The following is a 24,810-nucleotide window of genomic DNA, read 5'->3' on the forward strand; positions in this document are numbered from 1 at the left end:
TTCCAGATTAATGTTTGCTATTCACTAGATTTTAGGCACAATTTTATCCTTTAAATAAATCGAACAAAAAGGCGCAACCGCATTCATATAGTATCGTAAGAAGGGGGGCTTGGCAAACTAATTTTGTTTTGGCATTCTTTTGTTATGGTCTGGCTAAAATAATTGTGTTGCAGGCATATTTCAAACTAAATGCAAAACTCGCGTTTGTCTGCCGAAAAACGCCGAAAAACTGGTGCGAAACCTCAATGAAAATATCTCAGAAAAATGCGGCTGGACGCAAAGAGAATACAAACCAACAGAAACAAAATGAAAGCAAAGCTAAAGCGTGGAAATTTGCTTTGGGAATCTAAAAAAAAAGAGGAAAAAAAGAAAACATTTGTATGTGTGCGCACGTTCTTAACATGTGGGTAAGCATGAGTGTATGTGTGCGTATTGGTGTTGGTGTGTGTGTGTAAAATTTTACGATAATACGCAACAATTTCGAAATGAGTGCGTCCCGCGGAGTCCCGGAGTCTCGAGTCCCGAGTCTCATTGAGCCTTGAGCCGTGAGTGCAAAGAAAGCAATTTCCTCAATATTCTTTATGGCGAAAGCACGACTAAAACCAAGAGCCTTGGGGTAGGGTAGAGGTGAATGTTGGCAGTGAGACAAAAGCTGTATAAGTATATGTATATAGTATACTCGTTCGTTCGTACTCGACGACGACGTCGACGACTGCGTGGAGGCATAACAAACACTTTCGTTGCTTTTGTTATTATTTTCAAAGTTCCATAAGTCGACTGCTAATAAAATTTTAGAAGCTCGGCTGTTAACATTATCATAACGCACACACGTACTGTATGTGCGTATGTGTAAGTAGCAATATAATAATAATCATGGCGACACACACACACACACACACATACACACACAAATACATATGCGGAGAGAGGTATACACATTTACATGGCCATTAAGCGCTGTCGACTCCGTCTGTGCTCAGCTTTGACTAGCATTCGCATTGCGTATACGACGCATTGAGCGTGTGTTGAGACAGCGCCTTATAATTCATTTATTGGCATAATTTCGTTTTATTTTTATTTGCTTCACGGCATTTGCGATTGCCTTTGATGCGGAGATGAGGAGATACACAAATGCTCGATGGCAAATTGAAAACATATTGAATATTGAATTTGCTGTTGCCAGTTGCCGGTTACCAGTTGCCTCCGCCTCATCTAGAGCAGCCACCAGTCTATTTAATTATGTAGCTGCGCACGCGACGCTGCATACAATTAGAGGTCGATGATGCTGCTGTTGCTGCTTCCACGTTTACTTCTGTAGCTGTTGCTATTTCTACTGCTGCTGCTGCTGCATTCATTATAAAGCACTTTAATCTACGGAACATGAACGCAAACATGGATCACGCGCGGTCTAATAAATTGGCGCACAAAGTGAACAAAGAAGCGAGAAGAAGCGCAAGCGAACGAAAAGAAAAATCCATGAATCTGAATCTTTAGCAGTCGTTGCTACTCCAACTGGTTATATTTCTTACCTCTGTGTGTGTGTGCTCTCTGTGTGGACAGGAAACAGACAACAAGAATACATCCATGGACATGGTCATGGATGTCTGGCATGGCGTCTAGCATTTTGCGACGTGACTGGGAAAATGCATTTCCGCTGCACGTACAATCTGGCCAACAAATTTACAACGGCAAACCGAAAACTAAAACGAGGCACACGTAAGTCAATCAGCAACTGGACAGCAGAGTAGCAGAGTAGCAGAAGCACAAGCAGTGGCAGTAGTAGCTGGATAACAACAACACTTACAATCTGAACACTAATGCAATGCGGAAGTAACACTCCAATTTAACAGATGTCTGTGTAGGTGCTCTGTGTGGCAACTGATTTTGTTGCTAAGTGAATGAGTTACTTCCGCTTTGCTTAACAGTTTTAAATAAAATCACATCACAGAGAGCCAAAAGGTCCTTTTATATGATATATGAACGTAGCTCGCATCCTTTATTATGCTCCAAAGTTTGCATTCTAATTGTCTTCGTTGCTTTGCTAGTTTAGAGTTAGAGTTCTATATTTATTTTCTCGTCTATTTCAAATGGCAACTTTGCCAACTAATCCTGTTTTGCTAGATAAACCACAAACTTTAACAAATCTCTGCAATGTGCAATCACAAAAAATAGACGAATGAATTTCGAAAAAAAAACTTTGCAATTAAAATGCAAAAATTATGAAGTGAGTTTTGTGAGTTCTGCGTGAAATGCGCTCCAAGCAAACAAAAATATTGTTAAGCCTCAAGCCCATAAAAGTTGTGCGGGTTTTTGCAGCACACAAATAGAAAAAAAAAATTAGCATAAACACCTTTGCATGAGGGTCGCTATAAGATGATTAGATATTAAAATATATAAATTCAATGGATAGTTAAATAGTATTTGGAATATATATGAATGCGTTCGAGATTGATTTTGTTGCATAATTCAAGAAAAACAAACACATTAAACATGCTTGTAATCGACACTGGCTCTGTCTGATAAAACATTAATTTATTTGTTTGTATGTTTGACGTCTCCCCTCGTCGATTGAAATGAAAATGATATGCCATTGTTAATAGATACATCGATTTCATGTGGTGCAATTAACACCTTGCGAGCTACACACAAATATTTGCTAAACTTATCGAATGTGTTTATCAGCGACAAGTTTGACACACAGAGAAATAGACACGGTCTATTTTTTTTCGTTTTTTTTTGTTATTATCAGTGGCACATGTAAAAATTGAGAGCCGTGAAAATCGAATAGTGTGTCTTGTGCTCACATTTTACGAGTTTCTTTTGACCAGCGAAAATAACTGGCATTAGTTGAGCGTCAAGTGTTTTTAGTTTAGCAATGAAGTTTAGTGCTTTGCGATGTCTGGCGGTCGGCGGCAACGTTTGCTGCTCAACCTTTGCGTGGTCTTCATCTTGGCCTGTTTGCTGCTGCAGTTAACTGTGCTGCGAGCCACATTCGATGATACGGAATTGGATTTGACAAGTGATTTGCAGCATGATTACCTCGACGTGGAGTGGCGAGAGTTTATTGCTCATACGCCCGAGCAGCCGGATACATTTTTTCAATACAATCGCCAGCTAAGTGACAAGTTGGCTGCAGTGCGTTCGTTGCCGGTGACACGACATGACAGGTCATTAGCTGGCTAGCAAGCCATTTGTTGATATTGCTATTTGACTCACAATTGATTTCCCCTTTAATTGATTAACAGCTGCAACACACGCAACTATCAGTTGCCACATGCCTCGGCCGCCCAGCTGAGTGTTGTGATTAGTTTTCACAATGAGGCGCGTTCCATATTGTTGCGCACGATCTGCACACTGATCAGTCGCACTTCCCGCGATTATCTGCACGAACTCATTATCATCGATGACTGCAGCGACGATGGTGAGTTGAATCGAACGCAATGCTTTGATTAAGAGCTAAACTGTATTGATTTATGGTATAGACGAGCTGCTGGTTAGCCTTGATGGGATTTTAAGGCGCATATTCCACGCTCATCCTGCGTTCATCTTCAGACGCAATCGACAGCGCAGAGGATTGATTTGGTCACGCAACGAGGGCGCCAGAGTGGCCAGCGGGCATTACTTGCTCTTTCTCGACAGCCACTGCGAGGTCAACGCCGGTTGGCTGGAACCCCTGCTGGACCGGCTGGCGTTGAACTCCAGTCGTGCGGTCAGTCCGCTGTTGGATCCCATTGACCCCGAGACCTTGAGTTACCTAGCTGGTAATGTGTTGCTGAAGGGCGGCTTCGATTGGAGTCTGCATTTCCATTGGTTGCCACGACAATTTGCGGACGGTGAGCGAGCGGAGGAGGCATATAAAAGTCCTGCGTTTGCTGGTGGCATTATGATGATCTCACGCGAATGGTTCTTCAAGTTGCAGGGTTTCAATCCACACTTGCAGGTCAGTGTTGGTCAGTGGGCGGCTAATTAACTTGTGCTTGTGGCAAGTGCGCTAATTACTCATGTCAAGGCAATGACACACAATTTTTGTGGGGTCACTTGACGACAGCGAGCGAGACCAAGTTACCAAGTGCAAAACAAAATGAGCAAAAACTGGAGATGGTAGAAATAGAAACGTAAGCAACGACAACAACAACAACTCATGTCAATACGTATTTTACTGTCTGTGTAGATTTGGGGCGGCGAGTCCATTGAGTTTGCCATTAAATTGTGGCTTTGCGGTGGACAAATTGAGATCGTGCCATGCAGCCGAATTGGGACATATTTTTCGCTCCCGCCATGCCTTTGAGTTTCCGGCACAGTTCGAAGAGCTCGAAGAGCAGCAACAGCAACAGCAACGGCAACAGCAACGGCAACTGGACACTGCCCAGGCGACATATTTGCGGTGAGTTGAAGTGGCTTTTGGCCACTGCGCAACACTTGGAAGGTTTTTGTGCTCGGCGTTGCCTGGACGGAGGTGTGAAAAGGCGCGTTTGGACTTTGGTATTTTTCAATTTATTCCACACTGACGCTTGCGTGTGTCATCCTCCCATTTTTTTTTTGCTTTTTAATATAAACATTCCCCATCACGCAATGAGAATGTTCTGCCCTATATACTCGTATGTATGTGTGTATATTGTATGTATGTATGTGTATCGGCAGGAACTCAAAAATCATAGCCGAGTCCTGGCTGGACGAGTACAAATATTTGTTCTACACCCTCAAACCGGTGGCCAAACAAATTCCATTGAATCTCTCGCAGCACGAATTGGCGTCAATAAAGACTGGACAGCGTTGTCAACGCTTTGACTGGTTCCTGCGGCATGTGCAGCCGGACCTAAAGTGAGTTCGACTGCTGTTTGGAATTTAATTTTGATAGACTGATGAATAAGAGTTTGTTTTGTTTTTATTTTTGTTGTTCTTGCAGAGTTCACAATGCCAAATTTAGTGCTTTGGGCACATTACGTAATGAGGATCGTTGTTTGCATGTCGAAGAGTCTCAGCTGCTGCTCGTCAGCTGTTATCGTATGGAGATTACTCAGTGGCGTCTGCATCGTAACACTGGACAGCTGAGCACTGGTCAAAAGCGCTGTTTGGGCGTCTTAAATGAATCGCAGCTCTCGTTGCAGCCTTGTTCAGTTGGCGCACTGATTAATCATACGCAACGTTGGCAGCGACGCGATACGCAGTTGCTGCATTCTGGCACGCATCTGTGTCTGGATAATCCGCTCAAGAATCAGCTGGCGCTGAGCATCTGTCGTGCTCTAGCGGCATCACAATCATTTCAATTTGCATTGGAAATGGAGGCGCAGACAAACTAAAGCTCAAGCTGTAATGGCTGGAGGAGATTGTTAGAAGTTTCGCTGGAGTTGCAGCACACTAATCAAAATGTTTCCATGTTGTGCTAATCTCTGTGAAATATTTCCGGCGACCGTACGTAGATTATCAGCAGCCAAGGGGAAGTACTAAATAATGGGCGACACACAAAGGTGAAGCGAATGCCGGAATGCGACGGCTTGGTTGTTCCTTTTATTTTGTTTTTTTTTTTGTGTGGCAGAGCTATCAAGACTTCGCGCGCTTCCTGTCGCATCCATCACACGCGACAGCAGACAATGAAACTGCAGCGAGCAGGAACTGAAGCTGAAGCTGGAGCTGGAGCAGCGAGATAAAAGACTGCGACGTCGCGCTTATTGTGTGCCTTGTTTAGACGGCTCCAGCATCAGTTGTGGGAACAATGCGCGGCGCGTCTGCAATTGTTGTCCAAAAGGGGCACATCAAAGTCCTCGACGGGAGGGAGGGGGACGCGACCAGCAAAATGTAATTGAGTTGATGACTGCCCGACGCGCTTCCGGCAGCTTTGATGGCCTCCGGAAGTGAGTGACAAAAAAGACGATGTCGCGACGTCGGTGGCGGCATCACAATAAAAACTCCCATGCAACAGAGTTGGACAATGGACAACCGAAGCTGTAGCTGAGGCTGAGGCTGAGGCAGAGGCAGAGGCCAACGGCGGACAGTGAACAATTTGCAATTTGAGTATTGTTTTCTTTGGACATCTTTGCGGTAATAAAGCGTAAAAGTTAATTTTGTATCTCAGCAGTAAGAAGAACAATAAGAAGCAACAGCAACAGCAACAACAAGGGTTGCAGTTGACAATATGGTGGCAACTTTTCAACAACAACATTCATTTTGTGGTATCGCGGCAACAGGCAGCAAGCAACCTGCAACCTGCTGCCGGCAACTTGCCACTGCCACATAGCTGCAAGCAATGCGTTGCGCTGCCGGTAACTGCCAAGCAGCGCGTAAAATCATATTTTTTTATGACAATTTATAAGAAACAACAACGCAAGGCAACAACAAGGCAGCAATATGCGCTGGAAAAGTAAACGCAAAGAAGGTTATTAAAACTTTAATATCTCAATATTTTCAAATTATATTTATTGTAAATTGAATAGCTTAAGTTCTAAATAAATGAATATTTATTAAATAAAATGAAAGCTATTCAAAAATTAAATGTAGAAAAGCTGACAACAAATTTAATGTAATTTAAAGCAAGCGCATTATTGAAGCTAACTAAAAGTGGTGCGACAAATTTGTGTAATGAGCATCAATTAATATGCCCGTCTCTTATACCCTGTCAAACTATAATTTACAGGGTATTGGCCAAAGGCAGCGACGTCTAAAAAGTTGGCGCGGTTTGTCCGTGCGGAAGCAACATTTAGTTTAGTTCAGTTTCGTTTAGTTTTGTTTAGCTTAGTTGAGTTTATTTTATGTAGTTGCGTTGCATTTGTTGCACCATTGTTGTTATGACTCTGACTGAGCATAGTTGGAGACATTTTATTGTGGCAGTTGCCGTTGCACCTGTGACCATATTTGCTGCAATTCCTGCACTTGCTATTTCTTCCGCAACTAACAAGTTTTTTTTGTGATACTCATTTCTTTGCTTCACTTTACTGGTCAGCTAATTGTTTAAATATTTTGTTCGCTCTCTCTGTCTCTATTTTCAATGAGCACTTTAAGTTGGTGACTCAATGACCGCAGTCCTTGACATGTTTTTAGTCCGACTTTTATTTAGCTGTTTTAAAAAATGTTGTGCGCTGTCATTGAATAGAGGATACGACTGAGGAGAGACTGCGAAAACGAAAGAGCGAGACTAATCTCAAGGACGGACCTTAATTATGAGCCAGGCCAGGCGGTGGGATAAGTGAAGCAGACTGAAACTGGGCGTTACAGCAAAAAGGGGTGGACGACGCTTGAAACTTGATTATACATTTGAAGACTCATTTTATTATCTGCATAAATCTTTGCCAAACCCAGCGCCAAGTTTGCTGTTTACTTTGCGCACAGCTCAGCAGAGTAGAGCACAAGCTGGACGCGAAAAAAATCCATCATTCAGCGGCGGACCGCATTTAAAATATCTTGATTAAAAAACTAAAAAAAAAAGCAAAGCAAAAAATATAAAACAAAAAATGAAGAGAAGGTGGAAAAGCGTTCTCTGAAATGAAAGCCAAATGCAAACTCAGCGTTCAGTGTTCTAAGTGAGACAGCGCAGAAGAAAATATATATAAAAAAAAAAGAATGAGAAACAAAAGAAAAATTTGAGAAAAACGAAACGGAAAAACTGAGCGAGCAGTAAAACAAAAAAAGATGGAATGAGCTGCGAGAAGTAAAACTTATAAGCCGCAAGCGGAAAACAAAGTTACGGCCAAGTTAAAGCAAGGAAGAAAAGCATGGGGCGTATTTTTAAAAAGGATTTCAAAATTAACGGCCATCAGAAAAGAAAGTCAATTTGAATGATTAAATAGGAAAAGCTGTTCTAAAGTGAACCCTTTTCCGCCTCCATTTCCCACCACTTCCCCCACCGAAATGTCGATTAATGCCGCTGTTAGTGCTGTTTAAAGGATTTATCCGGTTTTCTTTTGACAGTTTGTTGCCGATTTACATTTATTAATTCTTTTTGTCCCAAATCTAAAAAGAACAACAACAAGAAGAAACTTTTGTGGCCCAAAACCGTTTTGGCAGCAACAGCAAAACAGCAACTTAATGGATGCAACGCCTCGGGGCTCAAGCTGAAAATGAAATAAATGAAAATATGACGTCGACAGCACCGACCAACCAACCAACAACCAAAAAAAAAGCGATAATCCATCATTTCGTCCATCAAGAGTCGACGGGGATGACAATAGAGCAAACACACACACACACACACACAGCGAAACGCAAAACGACAATGGGCCAAAGCTGTGTAAAACTTTGGTTTATATAACAATTTGATTAGCTCGGCTAATCTGTGATTCGACTAGACAATTAACCGATATCAATCAGATTTGCTGTCTAATGAAATTTTTGTCGAGGCTTTCAAAGTTTATCGGCCACTGTGCGGCCTTTATTAATACTAGCCTCATTTTTAGGGCCTATCTGCCTATGATGATAATGCAAAAAAAAGAGCGAAGCTGCCGACTCCATCAACATTACAAAGCATTTTTAATATGCGAATCTGACTAGATGTGGATGTGTGTGGGTGTGGGAGTGTGTGTGTGTGTGTGTGTGTGTGTGTGTGTGTGTGTACCGTCCTGTTGTACCTTTGCCTAAAAAGCATTTCAATCACGTCAAAAGTTTTTGGCATAATAAAATTGTTTGTTTAATATATGATTACGGTCGGTGGAAAGGGCGTGGCAGTCAATCTTGTTTCGAAAAACAGTTTAATATGACATGCATGTGTGTTGCTGTATGTGTTAGTGTGTGTGTGTGTGTGTGGCATGCCTCTTGTCTGTCATTCATTCACAAGTTAATTTATTTGAAGTGCGTTTGTCAAAAAGTTGGCTGGCTTTTAATTTAAACCTGACTATCATTAACTGCTGCTGCTTCTTCTGTTGCTTTAGTTTGAATATATTTTCACTTAATGCTAATGACAAATTTGTGCACTCGGTTGTGAGTTGAGTGCTTAAAGTTGCTGCCACACAGGTCAAACACCAGCTGGATCACATGTGGCATGCAATTAACTCGTGATTCTGATTTATCAGTTAAGTTAAAATCTGATTGGATGCTCTTAATTGTTATGCGATCAAACCAAATAATCGCTTGAATATTTGGCGCCGTAAAGTATGCAATGGAAATTTATATTAACATTAAGTAGATTCAAAGAACAACAATGCACAGTGGGATAAGTTAAGCTGTTTTTGGAAAGAAAAGTATGTCTTCAATCAATTGGTAATTTTGATTTGTTATATATTATAGTTATTTCATTTATTTGTTTTTAGGAAAATCTAACTTAGTAATAAGTTATTTGAAAGATATTGAGAGAAAATTTTGATATATAGGGAGTTTTTTGAGAAGAGAGTTTTACATAATAATATTACTGTTTGGTTACAGTACAAATGCATATACGTATCTAAATTGGCAATATTTAAATTTTTGGTTGCTATCAGATAAAAACCATAGAAATTATTCAAGTAATAATTTTATATGAAACAAAGAACTGCTGCTGTGGTTAACAATCTTATATATTTTGTACTCTATGGCATAATTTGAATATACCAATTATTGTTTTCGATATATTTCAGTATTTTATTATTATTATGGCAATTGCGTAATGGGTACACTCGACTGTAGTCTACTTGCTTAATTTTAATTTAAATAATTCCTATAACATTTATAATCTATGCATATATTTATTAAATAATATTGCTTGCAAGTTAAGCTTTAATAAATGAAATTAATCACTTCTCAAAGTCTACGCCTTGAGCCCATGGTGCATTGGCAATGGCAATGGCAAGCGACAGGCGGCATTAAATATTAAAGACTTCATTAAATTCGCAGTACTGCACATTAAATATACATGATTATAACTTTTGCTTTCTGAGCCAGCCAAATAGGCTAAAAGAGAGAGCGAGAATGAGAGAGCGACTCGAGCTGATTCCATTTATTTTTGTTTATTTTTTAGTGTTTTTTCATGCGGTGCTTAATTCGCTTTTAATCTCGTCAAATTGTTGCTGGCAATGCGACGCGTCGTTGGCATCATCAGAGGCGCACCGAGCTCAGAGCACCGAGCACAGAGCATTGAGCAGTGAGGCGTGGTCGGTTCCATCAACGCATAATGTCGCTGTCGACGTCGCTGCCAACGTCGCGGCGACGACGTCGGAGCCATCAACTGCAAGTGACAGGTGAATGCCCAGGGTACAGCAGCAGCAGCAGCAGCAACAGCAACATAAACAGCAGCAGCCATTGCCAATGATAGGCATGTAAATGGGCTTGGAGAGATGGCTAGGCTTTTTGGCCCAAGACATTGCCAGCAGCTGTTTGGCTTCCCTTCGGAGGAGGCATCGCATCGCTGTGAACTCCCCAAAGGTGTCTGACGGCATTAGAGGCAGTCGGGTGCGATAAAAGCATTGTGATAAGCGCCCACGGACAATAAAAATGGGTTGGACACACACACAGAGGGCGCAAAAGCGCATTACAACCAAAAACCAAACGAAACCAAACCAAAAAAAAAGCGAAATTTGTGTGTATGAAAATGTGCGCGTGCCGCTGTCTAACCCACTTTGTGTTAGCTCGCTCTGCTCTGCTCTCTCAGCTTGTGGACAAACAGTTAATCAGAGAAATTAAGCAAGAGCAGAGCAGAGCACAACAACGTCACCGATGACATCCAGCTGTGCCAAACAATGGGCGAAATTGGCAGCGGGAAGCTGTCGCTGTGGCTGAAGTTGTTCTTATTGTTGTTGTTGTTGCTGTCACCCTGGTGACCAAAAAGCAACAACAACAATGGCAAAACAGCATCTTACCGGCCATTTGGCCATGTTGCCAACTGCTGTTGTTGTTGTTGTTGATGTTCTGGCTGCTGGAGCGGCAGCTTGGCTAGCTAAATAAACAACTACGGCTACCGCTGGCGCAGAGCGCGTGCAAGGCATTGCCTGTCAATGGTGATGAGTGAGGAGCAGGCGGAGGCGCCACACACACATACACATCTATACCCACACACTCATACTCGGTGAGGCAGAGCGATTATTGTTGTTGTCGCTGCTGCCGCCGCCGCCGCCGCCGCCGTTTGTCGGCGTCGTAGACAGCGATTCTTTTGGGGCACAACCATCAGCAACATCAACCATCAGTTGTGCGCTGGAAACGAACGCGTGCAGTTTGGATTTTTGGATTTCCACCAAAAATCAGCACAGCAAAAGCAGCAAAAACATTTCATAACATTTTCTAATCAAATTGTCGACTGACTGTGTGTGTGTGCGCGCAAAACGAAATTAGCAGCCGAGCGAGTGAGCGAGCAAAAAATTTATGCGATTTGTTTGCGATTCCAAGTCTGTCTAACTGCGAGAGTGTGTGTGCAAGTGTGTGTGTGTGTCTGCCACGTTGCCAACGTGCCACGAAATTTATGTCGTTTGGTTTGTCAATAAAAGAAGAAGAGGAAGAAGCGACAGCAACACACGAAGCCATCATAAGCAATTTATAGTGTGGGTGCAGTTTTTGCCGCGTTTTCGTGGGTGTGACACAACACGGTTTACCTGTGCGTCGCAGTCGCTGTCGCTGTTGACGTCGTCCCCGCTGTCGCGCCATTAGGTGGAATAAAAAACAAAACCGAACCGAGGCCAAAAGTGGACGTTCTTGGCAACGCTTTTTGTTGTCTTAACTTGTTACAATTACCGTTTGGCCAGCGCCGTTATTGTGTTCACTTTCCTCACTCTTCACTCTTCAGTCTCTTCCCCTTTCGAGAGCAGTGTATGTGTGTGTGTATTGGTGTGGCTCCAAATTGTCCTTTATGCCCACCCGCAACGAACGGTGATTGGATTCAGTGTACGTGTTGTAGTAGTCCATGCATTAAGGTTTGCTTCCTTTCGCTGTGCTGCCTTCAGTCGGACAACGATGTGGCTCCCTTTGGATTATTGCGCATGATAATTGAAAAAAACATTTGGTCCTTTCTGCGCCTTTGTCGACCAAGAGAGAGAGAGAGAGAGAGAGAGCGAACGACGTAGCGAACGACTGCTGAAAATCGTTTAATTGGAAATTTGTTATTTGGATGCGACGAACTGTGAAAATACAACTGAGAAACTGTCGCGCGCTCAACAGCGGACAGCGGACAACGGGACAAAGGCAAAAGGCATTGCTCAAATTGAAAATATACTGAGCACACAATAAAACGCCGGGAAATGTAATAAGCGAGCGGCCAATTAAAAATCAATAGAAGAAACTCAACAGTCGACAAAATGAATGAGAACATTACGTTGGAACTAAACTTAAGCAGCAGCCACGATTGGTTGCTGCACGAGGTGACCACAATGAGCAGCATCAACAACGGCAGCAACAGCACAGACAATGACCAAGGATTCAGTTATGCTGAATTCGAAGAAATACGAAGTGTTATACGCTGGGTGGTGCCTATTTGCTTTGGCATCATTGCCATTACGGGATTCCTGGGCAACCTGTTGGTCATCCTCGTTGTGGTGCTCAACAAGAACATGCACTCGACAACCAATTTGCTGATTGTGAATTTGGCTGCCGCCGATCTGATGTTTGTCATCTTTTGTGTCCCCTTCACGGGCATCGATTATGTGACCATGAATTGGCCCTTTGGCACTCTGTGGTGTCGCACAGTTCAGTATTTGATTGTGGTCACCGCGTATGCTTCGATCTACACGCTTGTGCTGATGTCGGTGGATCGCTTTCTGGCCGTGGTGCATCCGATTCGATCGCGAATGCTGCGAACGGAGCACATCACAAAGATCGCCATCTTCACGCTGTGGGCCGTTGTTTTGACCATCTCGATGCCGGTCACCTTTGCGCATGACATTGTGGTAAGTAAAAGCAAAAGATTGTTTCAGGGCCATTCCACTCGTGGATGGTTGCCTGCTGTGCCCGAATGTGCTGCGAATAACATAGGCCAAGCCGAAATTTATTGCTTTCCATCATCGGCACCTCGTTATATGTCGATCTCTGATACGCCTCTGTTTTTCGCCTCTTTTTATTTGTATTTAAGTTTATACTACTTTTTTTTTTGTTTGCGTTGCGTGTGTGTTTATATTCTCGAAATATTTTTGCGCTCGTTTTGGTTTTTGTTACTAATTTGCTATTTTAAATGCATAAATTTTAATTATACAGCTACAAGCTGAGGCACTTTATAGCTCCCAACCCGAACCTGAACGGGGTGATATGGCCAATGCCAATGCTGAAAGCTGTTCAACTCATGTGCGCTTCATCCGTTTGCAGTGTCTGCAATTCAGCTCATTTCTAGTACTTACTATCTCAAAAACGTTGCCTGGCAAATTGATCACAGCACCGGCATACGCGGCGTATGATAAATCATAAGAATATGACCTTGATACTCGTTGTTAGTTGCGTCTCAATTTTCTAATTTTCTAAATTTTTCCATTTTCCGATTTCGATTAAAGCGTTAATGTTTTTATGATGCGAGCGAGTGTGAAGAACAAGTTAATTGTTTAATAAGTCCCGCTAAATTTGTTGTTTAGATAATGCACAACAGTTTTTATGTGCTTTACCATGAAGGTCTTCAAAATTTTGGGAATTAACTTATGACAAGCAGCAGATCAAATTGTTTACGGTAAGAAAAAACATCCTGTAAATTAGTTGCGGTAAATCCTTGAATACGTTCCATTAGCCACACATAAGTATTTTGCCCTTACCCTTGACATAGCTAATGAAAGAGAAAGCAAGCTCATTGTGTGAGTCGCCGCCTACTCATAATCGAATCGAATCGAATGGAATCGAATCGGAGTCGACTGTAATTAAACGTATCTTATCGCCGTTAGAGTCTTTATCAATGAATCGAATGGACCATTTGCTTTGCAGTTGTTATTGTTATTGTTGTGTTGTTATTGTAACTTGATATTTTATTAAATGCCATTTCACGCTCCTTTTTTTCACGCTTGGGCTTTGCGCTGCGTTTGCTTTGTTATTTGCCTGTGTGTTATTTGTTATTTGTTTTGCCTCGGCCCCGAGGATTAAGCTGGCAAAATAGCAGCCCCAAATTGAATGTGTGTTGATAACACACACACACACACTAACACACACACACATGTAGACAAATGTAGGCAAACAATGGAGAAACATGCGATAAAAAGACATAATTAACTCATGTTTGATCAACATGTTAATTAACAGTTTGCTATTAATTATATTCATATTACGTCTATGATGTCTATTACACACACACACATAGTGCGAGTGCGAGTGAGAGAGAGTAATGGCAATAACAGATGGGCATAGCTTATCAATATCTATTTTCCTATACGCACTCAAATGGGGCATATGCCTGTCACGAGTATCAAACATTAAATTGCAGAGATCTCTCGCCTGGCATTGATTGACAGCTGTTTATGCCATGTTATCTCATTTGACTTGGGTCACTCGCTTTCACTCTCTCTCACTCTCTTAAATACATTAAAAGTCAGAGTGATGACAACTAAGGCAACATCAGGTTCAACTTTAACTGTTGCACTCTCGTCAATCTGCCCCATAAATTAGTCCGAAAATTCTGTTGTATGCAATTTAATGCGTACAGTTTTTAATAGTATTTTATATATGAACCGAATGCGCGACGTTGGATTGTAAACAAGAAAGTTTGTAAACAATGCCGAGGCCTGGTAAATATTTTTACGATAGACGCGGCAGTTTATGACCCTACAGAATAGCACAGAATGCGCAGGGTCATCGTGGAGGGAACCGTGTGTAAGTGCGTCATGTGAAGAGGCTTGTTGTGTGTTGTGTGCGGTGTTTCAACCTGCGACAGAATTCAGATACAGACAGTGAGTGAGTCGTAGAGATAGTGGCAACAATTCGTAGTTATGCAAAACTATTTGCTTTATTTATGAATGTCAGGGTCATGAAACTGTCAGCCAATGCGCGACACATGACGTATACTTAATATTGTAATATTCCCTCCTTTCTTTTTTTTTGTTTGTTGTGCATTGACAGACCTTGCACGATAACAACACAAACATCACCATGGCCTTCTGTCGCTTCACCGATAACGATTGGCTTCATGTGTCCACCTATCAGGTGACATTCTTCACCACATCATATTTGCTGCCCCTGATGATCATCAGCGGTTTGTATGTGCGCATGATTATGCGACTTTGGCGCCAAGGCAGCGGCGTTCGAATGTCCAAGGAATCGCAACGTGGACGCAAGCGAGTCACTCGCTTAGTTGTTGTGGTTGTCATTGCATTTGCCTCGCTCTGGCTGCCAGTGCAGGTAATTTATTAAACAAATTGAAATTCTCAATTTATGGATTATTAATCGTGTCGTGTTTATTTACAGCTCTATATGCTGCTGCGTGCACTTGAGGTCTACACGTCGACAACGATGTTTACCGTCATTCTGCAGGTGATTGCGCACACAATGGCCTACACTAGTTCCTGCATCAATCCTCTGCTCTATGCTTTTCTCTCGGACAACTTCCGCAAGGCTTTCTATAAGGTAAGTAAAGTACTTTCCACACAGTCTGTTGTTTGTCGATGGCGATGTCGATGTCGATGTGCTTCAATTGTTGCCACAGCAAGTGCTGCGTCAATACAATTCGTTTGTTGGCAATTGAAGCATTTTAAGCGCATTGTTCGTCATGATTTTTCTCTTTCGCTGTCATATTCCTTTTTTTGTATACACGCTACATATTAAGTGCTTGCTCTCGACCCAGTTTCCCACCATTTTTGTATTGATTTATAAAGTGGCGTTATGATAAATATATTAAACATTTCGCTTGGTCTAGCATAAATTTAAAAGAAATGTCCAGGTTGCTGTGCAAAAATATATTAGTGCTGTCTCATCGCATTTTTATAATGTGCTTTTAATTCCTCAAACGTTTCCATCGATAAATCAATTAAATTATTCCAGCGAACAGCAGATACAACAAATGCTCGGAGAGGGGGAAAAAAACAAAACAAAACAAAGCAGAAACCGAAAACTATAAAAATGATTCCCCAATATTGAAGAAACGCGCACGATTTAGAAACATTTGCTGCCAGTAGGCGGCCTTAATGAGTTAAGTGCGAAAAACGCGCATACGCCGCGTGGGACGCGCAGCAGGAAAATTGCGATATAAATACCAAAATTTTACAGCATGTGAAAAGATTCTCAAACAAACACAACGAACGCAAAAGCTATCAAATTAAATCAAATCAGATCAGATCAGATCAGCGATAGATTTGCTGCTATTTTTGGCACAAACATTTCTCATTTTTGTGATGTATAGTATTTTTGCCAGTGAAATAGTTGGCGTCGAATATTTGAATGTGGGGGAATGTGGGAGTGAGTTTAATGTTCGAAAGATGCGTCACAGATGCAGCAGGTCTCGCGTAAATCCTGAAGGTCTTCGGTTATTAAAGCTTTTTTATGTTAATTCAATGGGTTCGTTGACTGTAAAATGCCCACGCTCTTTCTCCTCTGTGTGTAATTTGTATCTGGGACTAAGACCAGACGTCGACCATACAATAGCAGCAGCCAAAGCAGCCGAAGCAGCAGCAGCGGCTCATTCCGATTCAACTCACTTTCCGCGCGCATTAATTCTTTTGGTCAGCGGCCATTTACATAAGTACTCGGTACAACAAAACAACAACAAAAATGTAAAAGAAAATAAAAGAAAAAAAACGTTGCAAAACTGAAAACCAAAATCGAGGCAAAACGGACACGCCCCCCTGCGTTCGCATTCCACAAGGGGGCGAAGGTAGTTGGGGAAGAGTCGACTTTGCTTTACTTACTTTTAATTACTTTAGGGACAAACAGACGGCGACTGTCGACGACGACGAAAGAGATTTTGTCTGTACTCACTTCTGGGTGCTGGAATCCTGGGGAAAGCAAAGTGAAGCCATGACCATCGATGGATGGCACGAAAAACCAGTCCAGTCCAGTTCAGTTCGACGCATTTCGCTGTAACATTTCCTTTCAATCATTTTGTGGCCTAATTTTAATATTTTAATTTGTTTCGCTGTTGTTGCTGTTGCTGTTGCGCTGGCGCGCAAAGTCTTGCGGTACTTTGCATATAAATTGCGCGCCAAACTGAGCCTGGTTCGCTCGCTTGGCGCTAATTGATGTGTTTGTCAAGTCATTAAATTAGATTAATTACATTAATTAAATTGCTGCGCTGCTCGCTTTTACTTTTGCCTTTGCCTGTTTTTGTTTTGTTTCGTGTTGTATCTATTATATACGTATATGCTACATAGATACAGATTTCGAGTCCATCAATTTTAAATCCTTGGTCCAGGCCAGGTAGACAAAAACACGTATCGACACATCAAACTGGCTAATTGCCCCACTGACAGCGCGTCCATTACACAATTAGTCAAACGTATGCCAACGCTGTTGCAGCTTTCTATCTCTCTCTCTCTCTGTTTTTCTCTTTCACAAATTGAATAATGCTCGCTGAAGTTTGAATCGCATATTATAGATAACATCGCATTCTAATATTTAATCGATTTGCGGTGCCAACAAATTATCGATAAATCGCATTTAATTATTTACAAATAGATTTTTGCTTATTATTGCTGAGCATACTTTGTAATTTTTTTGACTATACATTGTTATTTTAGCTTGCAACATTGCGTATACGTGATGTGTAAGCTGCAGTTATAAAGCACCAAAAGGGTATTTAAAATGCTTTTAAATTGTAGGACACATTTGGCACGTGGCACGGTGCCCATGATTATTTGATAATTTTGCAGCAAATTGAAGGCTGTGTGTGTGTGTGGGTGTGTGTGTAAATTTCATAGCTTCACCATGCAGCGTAATCAAATAATAACCAAAACGCAAATACAACCTACACACATACACGTATACACACAAATACAATGGCATTTTGGAAATGGTTTGAAATTCGACGGGGCCCCAAAAACCGTAACTCATTTCCCCAGAGCGATTGCATGGAAATGCCGTAGCTTTGCGCCATTGTTGTTGTTGTTGTTGTTGCTACTCTAGTTGTTGTTGTTGTTTCTATGACGGCGCACTAATCAACAATTTCAGGGCAGTTCAATCAGAGCGCAAATTCATAAATCATTTATATGCAAACGCCCAACAGGAGTGGAGAACGGAGAAGGGAACGGGGACGGTGTGTAATGGAGGCACATTTAGTGCTCGCTCGGTATCTCTGTAGGCATTTCAACACCTCAAACCAGTTAAATAATTGAATATTGAATCAAATCTAATCATTCAAATGCAAAGCCACAGACACAAAGCGAAAGAGCGTGCCCAAGGTGGGATGTTGGGATGCTTAGTTGCTGGTTCCTGGTTGATAGGGGAATTGTTAGTGAGCAGCAGCAGAGGCAGAGGTTCGACAGGTTCCGCAAAACCCAAACACATCATTAATCAAACATTTTGTGCGCTCGCTGGCTCAATTTACTGTCGTTATTTTTATGTATTTTTAGCATTAACTTATGCCCGCCGTATTCTCTCTCTTTTACTCTGCAGGCCATTAACTGCTCGAATCGCTACCAGAATTACACATCTGATTTGCCGCCGCCACGGAAAACATCCTGTGCCCGCACCTCAACAACGGGACTCTAAGCGCCACTTTGGCTTCGCAAAACTCGCCCCCAAACAGCTGGCAATGGGAATAGTCCAACAACAACACAATGTTATATATAGTATATACATACATATAGTATGCTTAGTCGTATCGAAAGCTGAGCTGAGCCAAGTGATTGACCGACACACACACACACCAATACATAGACAGAACTGCGATGAAGATGTAGACGACAACGAGCAGCTGGGAAACTGGAATTGGAGCTGAGAGCTGAGGGAGGCAGATTGATTGCCTTGTGGACGCTTGAAGCGTCGTTTTGGACGTGGCCAACCGGCTAAATACGAGCAATTATGGGCTGAGCATGTGCCGTTAATTAACGGGCAACGGCGTCAAAATGAAAGGACCAAAAAAGTTATCAACAACAACAACAAACAACAACGAACTAAAAATCGCTGAATAAATGGCGAATCGCGTTTTGAAGTCGCTTTGCGCTTTGAGCGCACCATTAAATATATATATATTTGTATATTTATATATTGAATACTTAAAGTATAGATATTGATGTATATATATATATATTTGTATGTATGTGTATTGTAGGCTAATATTCTATGTTCTATCGGAATTAACTCGCTTAATTTTATGAGCCACGCGCCGCGTCTCAAGCCGTGTGCATTGAGGCGACATTTGAGTGTAAACAGAACTCTTAATTGCGCAGCTCTTCGGCTAATTCAGTGTAAACAATAAAAATGAATCAACATGAAATAATGCTACAACTCCATTTCGATTGAGTTGTTTGTTGTTTTTGGGTTTGGGTGGAGCAACACAATTCATTCATTCAATAACTGCCGAAAAATAGTCAAAAACTATTTCAAAACGATGGCGCGCTGCTGGCGTTTGAATTTCCATGAAGTGATGCGGAAAACGCGAAAATTGAAATACTTGTCATGTATATATTGCATTGTGCCGCAGGCGTTGCCATTGCCATCGCCATCGCCATAGTCGCTGTTTCCTGCACAAACATGGCACCACAAACGGTCACACATTACGCACACACCAACACACAATCCACAGTGAGCTAGAAAAGTCTCCGCATTGCATTTTTGGGGTGTCGTTGGCAGCTCGCTTCGTGCGCATTCACTCGTACTCATGCATTCATTTATGCACTCACTCATGCATTTATTTATTCTAATGTCTGTCACACCCACTGTGCGAGTGTCTGCCTCTCTTTCCATCACTCTCCCTCTCTCTCTTTCTTTCTCTCTCGTTCATTGGCAATTCACGACTCGTGACTTCAGTTTGACAATCTTGACGCGACCATCGACAGCTTGGCATCACTTTAAAGTCAGCCTCACTCATATCGACGATTTGATTGCATTCCCCTCTCCAATCATCACTTTCTCACTCTCTCCCTGTTGCTTTTGCTCACCTTGCGGCTGGACATTGAGCTGAATTAATTATGCAGCGTTCGTCGTCGTCGTCGACGTCTTGTGTTAGGCTTTCGGGGCAAAGGAAATCGAGCTGTGCGCACTTTTGCATAATTTATTCAGTTTTAATAAGCGTGGCGAGCATGTCCAATGTCCAATGCTAAGAGCGTTAGTTTTGGGAGGGGGTGTGCGGGGTGTTGATTTTTACACGTAAAATTGGTCAGAGACAAGGGGGGCGTGGCGGTGGCGAGTACTTTTCGCCAAGGTGCTTGCGTGATTAAGGCGTATCAGCTGCTGACAGGTGTCACTTCATCATGCCGGCAATATAATTAAAATTTCAAATTAGCTGCCACAAAAGGTGTTGCAGAGCCAACACAACACACACAATACAACACACAACAGCAGCTGTTGTTCATTAGATAATGTTTGGCAACAATTCAACTCGCAGCACACACACACACACTCAAATTCACACGCATACTCTGCTCAATGAAGTAAAACTATTGGCACCATAAAAGCGCACGCTCAACTGGACGGCGACGACGTCGTGGATAAGTCATTGTAGCACCCAGCCCAAACAAATAGCCAAACAATAACACTAGCAACACCGCCAGCAACAACAGCAACAATGGCACTAGCAACAACGTTATCATCATAACAATAATCATAATCATAACTGTGAGTGTAACAGTTGTCGTGGCTTTGCTTGCGTGAGTGTAGGAGTATGTGTGACTATGTGTCTGTGTGTTTGTTGCCTGCTGAGACGCTGAGCATTAAGAAATTGTAGCATACTTTTGTGCTGGGCTGCATACAAAGCAGGCGAAACGAAACGGCAAACGAAACATTCGCACTACTGACCTAGTCATTACAGCAAGAGAGTGAAAAGAGAGCGAGAGAGCGTGAGTCTGAGAGAGAGCGTACTTAACAGTGCCGATGCTTCGTGGGTGCTTTAAGAGCGTTCGTTGCTCGAAGAGCGCAATTCCGAAATGAGGTGAGTTTTGCGCAGTTTGGCAAAGTTAACAGCGATGAAGAGAACGAGGAACACATTGGCATCAGAGTGGAACAGGATAAAACCGCAATGGCAATGGCGACAACCGACAACGAGACACTCACAAGCACACACACACACACAGAGCAGAGCGTAGGTCATGGTGTCTGGCACACCTGCGACAGTGTTTGGCATTTTTGGGCTCAATGCTCGCTCGGTCAGTCAGTCGCGCCACATAAATTGGCGAAACGGGGGCGAGCCAAAGACACATCGGCTTACTAGTATGTTATAGAGAGACAATCTGTGCCCGGGCCCGTTACGGCTATTTGGCCAAATGAAGCGTAACCAAATGCTGATAGCCGAAATGTTGCAGTTTATGGCCAGAGCGACAGCCAAATTGCCTCTTGGCGTGTGCCATAATCGCGACAATGGCTACAAAACAAGGACATTGTCTCAGCGGCAACTTAACACAAGCACTCCACCCCCCAAAAAAAGAAGAAAAAAAAGCATTCTTCTCGGTTACATAATGCGCTACAGCTTTGCACTTCATTTAGACTCGCATTGCCGAATGTTGTCTGCTCAGCTGGTAAATTTTGCAGGTAAAAATTTTAAGTATGCACATTATGCATGACACAATAAAGAACATAATATGAATATATATTATATAGAAAGATAATTACAACAACATTAAGAAATAAAGATAAATTCACTTTTAAACTAGCATTCAATACAGCTGAAATACCAGGCGAACATAATGCAGCAGCAAGTGGAAGAACAGCTGAACACAAAGCAAAACAAAGAACAGCTGATATTGTTGTGATCCTCTCTGAGAGCGCCAAGCTGTCATTAGTCATTGCTTTTGATGCTCTCGTTTGTGCAGCTCTCTCTTTCTCTCACTGTTTACATTTGCAAGCAAATGGCGTAAGTGATTTTTCGTTTGACTTCTTACTGTTCACTTCTGTTCGCCTGGTAGAATATTTAAAATTTTCTGCTTTTTACAGGCGGTGACTGTACAAAATTTTGCGATCAGTTTTGAAGTGTCAATATTTATTTGTTGAACATATGTTCATTTACTATAAATGTGTATGACCTCTTTGGTTCGTACTTTTACCTTATACAACATCTTTATTCTCGATTACATAATATGCGACAGCTTTATATTATAACTTCATTTAGATTGCGCAATTCGCGGACTCGCCTTGCCAAATGTTGTCTGCTCAGCTGACGAATTTCACAGCTAAAAATTTAGCTTATGCACAATATGCACCCAAGCACACACACATACACACACACACACAGGTGCCCACACACACTTGCAGCATACATGTGTACGCATGCAGCAAAAAGTTGATCTGTCAATTTCTGCTCCCACACACACACATACATATATAGAGAGCACTGAGGGCTGGGCTGTTAGTAAAGTATACAACAGTTTTTTGTGCAACTTCTATAAGTCACGAAATGGCGGAAAATCTTCTTATTCCTTGCCTGTTACCCTACAGCGCGTAGCGTTGAGCTTATTAGCAATAAATCTGCAGATAAGCTGATTTTTTAAAGCTAAAAATAAACTGCACTGAAACAAGAAAAATGGAATTTCCAAAACGAAAAACAATTGCCTAAATTATTAATTTGCGTACTACCAAAGAATATTATATTAAATAAGCAGCGCAACTGCAAGTCGCTTAAGCTGGTCGTCGGTTTAGGGAACTTACCTTTTTCAGAGTCAAGAACTTTTCCGATACTTTTTGAGTGACATTTTGTCAATTTTAATGCGCTTACTTGTAACTCAACTCAAAAATGCACATAAACTGTGTTACATACCTCATCGAAAGATGAAAGATGGCAGCAAGTAGGAAAAACCAGTAGAAGCAGCAGCAGGTCGAGGTAAAAGTGCAAAAGTTCAAACGGATTTCCACACAGTTTAACGGGCATTAAAACACAGATTGCTCTAAAAAGAAGCAATATGATTTAAGTATATTTCCTGGAATACGAAACGCACTTCAAGATTCAATCACAACACAGATTAAATTTTATTTTTATTAAATATTTATTTGAAGCCTTTTAAACAGTTTATATATTTTTGTTTGTTATCAAGTTACAATTGGAATATATAAGTCGAATTTTTATTCGGGGGGTATGTTTTTTTCGATTTAACATAATGGAATTTTTAATGAAATTAACTAGCAATTGATTAGGCCGCATACTAATGACTACTAACGCTCGCGGCGCTGGCTCAACTTTAACCCGGGTAGAGGAGACCGACTAACAAGCCAAGTCATAATATATAAATGAAAAACTTTACGAAAAACTGACAAGAACACAAAATTTGTAAAAAGCAGACAGGGGACGTCTCACGAATTAATTGCGGGTCGTTAAAGTTTGAAGTGTTGCGGAGCGTGAGACAGATAGAAAAAGGGAAGAGTCGAAGAGTGGAAGAGACGCGGTTATAATTTAAATATTAGTTACACATAATGTAAACCATAAATTAATTTTGAATTCTCAAACTATTAAAGAACTTTTGAGGTTGAGAACGAGAATGAGAACGCAGCAGCAGCAGCAGCAGGAGCAGAAGTCGGACGTTAACATCCGCTTTGAACTTTGCTAGCAATTAGTTATTCACGCTTGCGCTTGTCCAGGGGAACAACTTTTTGTTGCTGTTGTTGGTCAAATCCGTTGTGAAATCCTTTAGGGGGTGTGTGTGTAGAGAGTAGTGCAATTTCGATTCGCAGCAAAATTCACAGCTCTTCGCATTGGTCTTATCGCTAGCAGAGACGCCGTAGCATCCCGGCATAAACTTGAGACTGCTCGTAGTTCTTAAAGGCCTCGCGAAAGCGCAACTTCTGCTCGCCACTCAATTTCGCATGGAAATCTTGTGCAGCTGTCACGAACAATGCAATTTCGTGTTGACCCAATTTCCGTGGCACTCCTGTTGTTGCTCTTGCTCCTGTTGTTGTTGTTGTTGTTGTATTCGTTGTTGTTGTTGCAGTCGCCGCCGTTGTCGAGACGCCACCGATGCCAAGCACCAGCGGAAATAGTTTAATCAAATGCAGATTTATGGAAGCGGATAAAAAGATGACGCTCAGACCCCAGACACCTTGCTCCTCCGGCTGGGCGAGGAACGTTGGCAGCGTACAGATCAGCCAGTCCTGCAGCATTTGTAGGAACGATGAGTCAATAGCGGAGCGAAACACCTGCAAGCACAAGAGCACGTACACAAAATACAAAATGAAACAAAGCACACCGAAATTTTCCAGTGAAAGCTGCTGGCAAAAACTCCCCACAACAACAACACAAAATATATAAAAGAGTTCAAAAAGCAAAACGGGCCAAACACTTTTTGATTACAACTGCCTCCCCCGTCTCAACTCCCCGTTTGGAAAGTGAATGCAACAAAGCAAAACAGAAGAAAGTAGTTGTAAAAAACAAAAAAAAAAGGAAAATCACTGCACTGTATACATATTTTGTGGCACAGTTTAAGGGTAATGAAATTGCCCTGCTTCTTTTTGCTTTTTTGTCGGTTGGTGTTGAGCTGCTGCGGCCTGAGGTCAGGTCAGTTAACTTGCCCCCAAATGACAGTGCAATCTGCGCTTGCCCCTTTAACTGAAGCTAAGTCTCATGCTTCTCCTCTTCACTTTTTTATTAATTTCCCTGTACACACACACACTCGCACACTCGGCACACGCCCACTGGGCAACCTTGAACCTAATGAAAAAATTTTATGGCACCACTGTGGATGCCTTCTTGGGCCAACTGACCCACATAGTTGCGTACGTTTTGGGCTGGCGATGGTCAGAAGGCCAAGCTGTGTAGCCATGAATTCCATTAATTTTCAAGCTGCCAACAAATTCCGAGCATACACACGCTCGCACACTCACACACTCGCAAGCTGTTAACTGACAAAGTGGAGGCAAGTATTTTACCCTTTCGACCATGCCAAATATTAGCGG

At 42.0% G+C, this 24,810-nt stretch overlaps 3 protein-coding genes across 4 annotated transcripts in view; 2 read left to right on the top strand and 1 right to left on the bottom strand.

Annotated features, from left to right (window-relative positions):
- Positions 1–982: 982 nt before the first annotated feature.
- Positions 983–6,502, top strand: LOC133836960 (putative polypeptide N-acetylgalactosaminyltransferase 13). The gene is given in 7 exon segments (XM_062267592.1): positions 983–3,167; positions 3,246–3,421; positions 3,483–3,940; positions 4,172–4,255; positions 4,257–4,384; positions 4,642–4,821; positions 4,907–6,502. Coding segments are annotated over 7 exon segments (1,692 nt in total). The 5' UTR covers positions 983–2,895; the 3' UTR covers positions 5,301–6,502.
- Positions 6,503–11,069: 4,567 nt separating this feature from the next.
- On the top strand, positions 11,070–18,876 carry LOC133837753 (allatostatin-A receptor). 2 transcript variants are annotated; one of them, XM_062268612.1, is made up of 4 exons: positions 11,071–12,770; positions 14,908–15,186; positions 15,253–15,411; positions 18,391–18,876. In XM_062268612.1, the coding sequence occupies exons 1-4, from the start codon at positions 12,183–12,185 to the stop codon at positions 18,484–18,486; spliced, it is 1,122 nt and encodes a 373-aa protein (XP_062124596.1). In that variant the 5' UTR covers positions 11,071–12,182; the 3' UTR covers positions 18,487–18,876. The 2 variants fall into 2 exon arrangements, with proteins under 2 accessions (XP_062124597.1, XP_062124596.1); XM_062268613.1 differs by lacking the exons at positions 14,908–15,186; positions 15,253–15,411 and having other exon boundaries at positions 11,070–12,770.
- Positions 18,877–23,194: 4,318 nt separating this feature from the next.
- LOC133838529 (uncharacterized) overlaps positions 23,195–24,810 on the bottom strand; it is a 49,626-nt gene continuing 48,010 nt past the window's right edge. Inside the window, 1 exon segment of the mRNA XM_062269655.1 lies at positions 23,195–24,054. Coding sequence (XP_062125639.1) covers positions 23,626–24,054 — 429 coding nt within the window. The 3' untranslated portion in view covers positions 23,195–23,625.

The sequence above is a fragment of the Drosophila sulfurigaster genome, chromosome 2R (genome assembly GCF_023558435.1).
Source record: "Drosophila sulfurigaster albostrigata strain 15112-1811.04 chromosome 2R, ASM2355843v2, whole genome shotgun sequence".
Lineage (NCBI taxonomy): Eukaryota > Metazoa > Arthropoda > Insecta > Diptera > Drosophilidae > Drosophila > Drosophila sulfurigaster.